The sequence below is a fragment of the Peromyscus leucopus genome, unplaced genomic scaffold (assembly GCF_004664715.2).
Source record: "Peromyscus leucopus breed LL Stock unplaced genomic scaffold, UCI_PerLeu_2.1 scaffold_872, whole genome shotgun sequence".
Lineage (NCBI taxonomy): Eukaryota > Metazoa > Chordata > Mammalia > Rodentia > Cricetidae > Peromyscus > Peromyscus leucopus.
In genome coordinates this window covers 1-1,041 of record NW_023505808.1, presented here as the reverse complement: position 1 = coordinate 1,041, position 1,041 = coordinate 1, and the positions used below count along the sequence as shown (strand labels likewise).

General features: G+C 41.2%; 1 protein-coding gene across 1 annotated transcript; it reads left to right on the top strand.

Annotated features, from left to right (window-relative positions):
• Positions 1 to 276: 276 nt before the first annotated feature.
• LOC114680655 (meiosis-specific protein MEI4-like) lies at positions 277 to 852 on the top strand (the record flags this gene model as incomplete). Its single annotated transcript, XM_037202015.1, has 1 exon — positions 277 to 852. A coding segment is annotated over exon 1 (564 nt), but the record flags the coding sequence as incomplete, so codon positions are not given.
• Positions 853 to 1,041: the final 189 nt, after the last annotated feature.

Sequence of the window (1,041 nt, the reverse complement as noted above, 5' to 3'; positions counted from 1 at the left end):
TTTCTGTTTTGCTAAATGGTTATGTACATTTGTATGTTTTATGTAGTATTTTCATTTAGAATAGAATCATTGTATCGTTTTTTTTTTTTTTTTTTTTTTTTGGTTTTTCGAGACAGGGTTTCTCTGTGTAGCTTTGCGCCTTTCCTGGAACTCACTTGGTAGCCCAGGCTGGCCTCGAACTCACAGAGATCCGCCTGGCTCTGCCTCCCGAGTGCTGGGATTAAAGGCGTGCGCCACCACCGCCCGGCTTGTATCGTTTTTTTTAAGACACCTAGCCGTAGGAAGATAATGCTTTTGCATCTTGCTGTTTCAGGACACGATGTGTTCCCCCCGTTGCCAGATCAGGAGCCTACAAGTTCTGAAAATACATTGGCTTTGATGGATGACTCTGGATGTGTTTTATCAAATGAGCAAAGAAGCGAATCTGCAGAGTTGTCCCAGCATGTTGTGGAGAGCTGTAGTCCCCCATCCCTTCTACCACTGCCTCTTGAGAAAAAGCCGTGCACCACCCTGGAGAATCCTCCATCTTGTCACTTGCAGTTCTTGCAACATCTGCTCGAACTGAAGAAACTGAGAGAATCCAGTAGTCTGAAAGTGTACCTAACCCACTTTGAAAAAGACTCCTCCACAGTTTCTGATTCTGTTTCACAGTTGTTAGATGGCCTGATCACGTTTTACCGTAACCCGAAACTCCCTTTCTCAAGCTTTTGGACGGAAGCTGTTGCTACATTAGCTAGACTGGCGAGTGATTTTAATTTATCTAATCATATTCTTAAAAAATGTTCAAAGAAGTTGGAAGAATTTGAGAAAACTCTACTTCAGGCTATTTTAGGGAACAGCAGTATAAACCGGGTAAGTAATATATAATATATTATCTATTTATGATTTATAATCTAAGTAATTTCAGTGAACATGCCTTTTGGTGGAGATATTTGGTGGTTCTTTTGCATTTGTGGCTGAGAGTCTGTAACTGGGCCTCTGTACCTGTTTTCTTTCAACTCTGCTAACAAGAAGGTTATGTGAATGAATATTGGTGAGTCT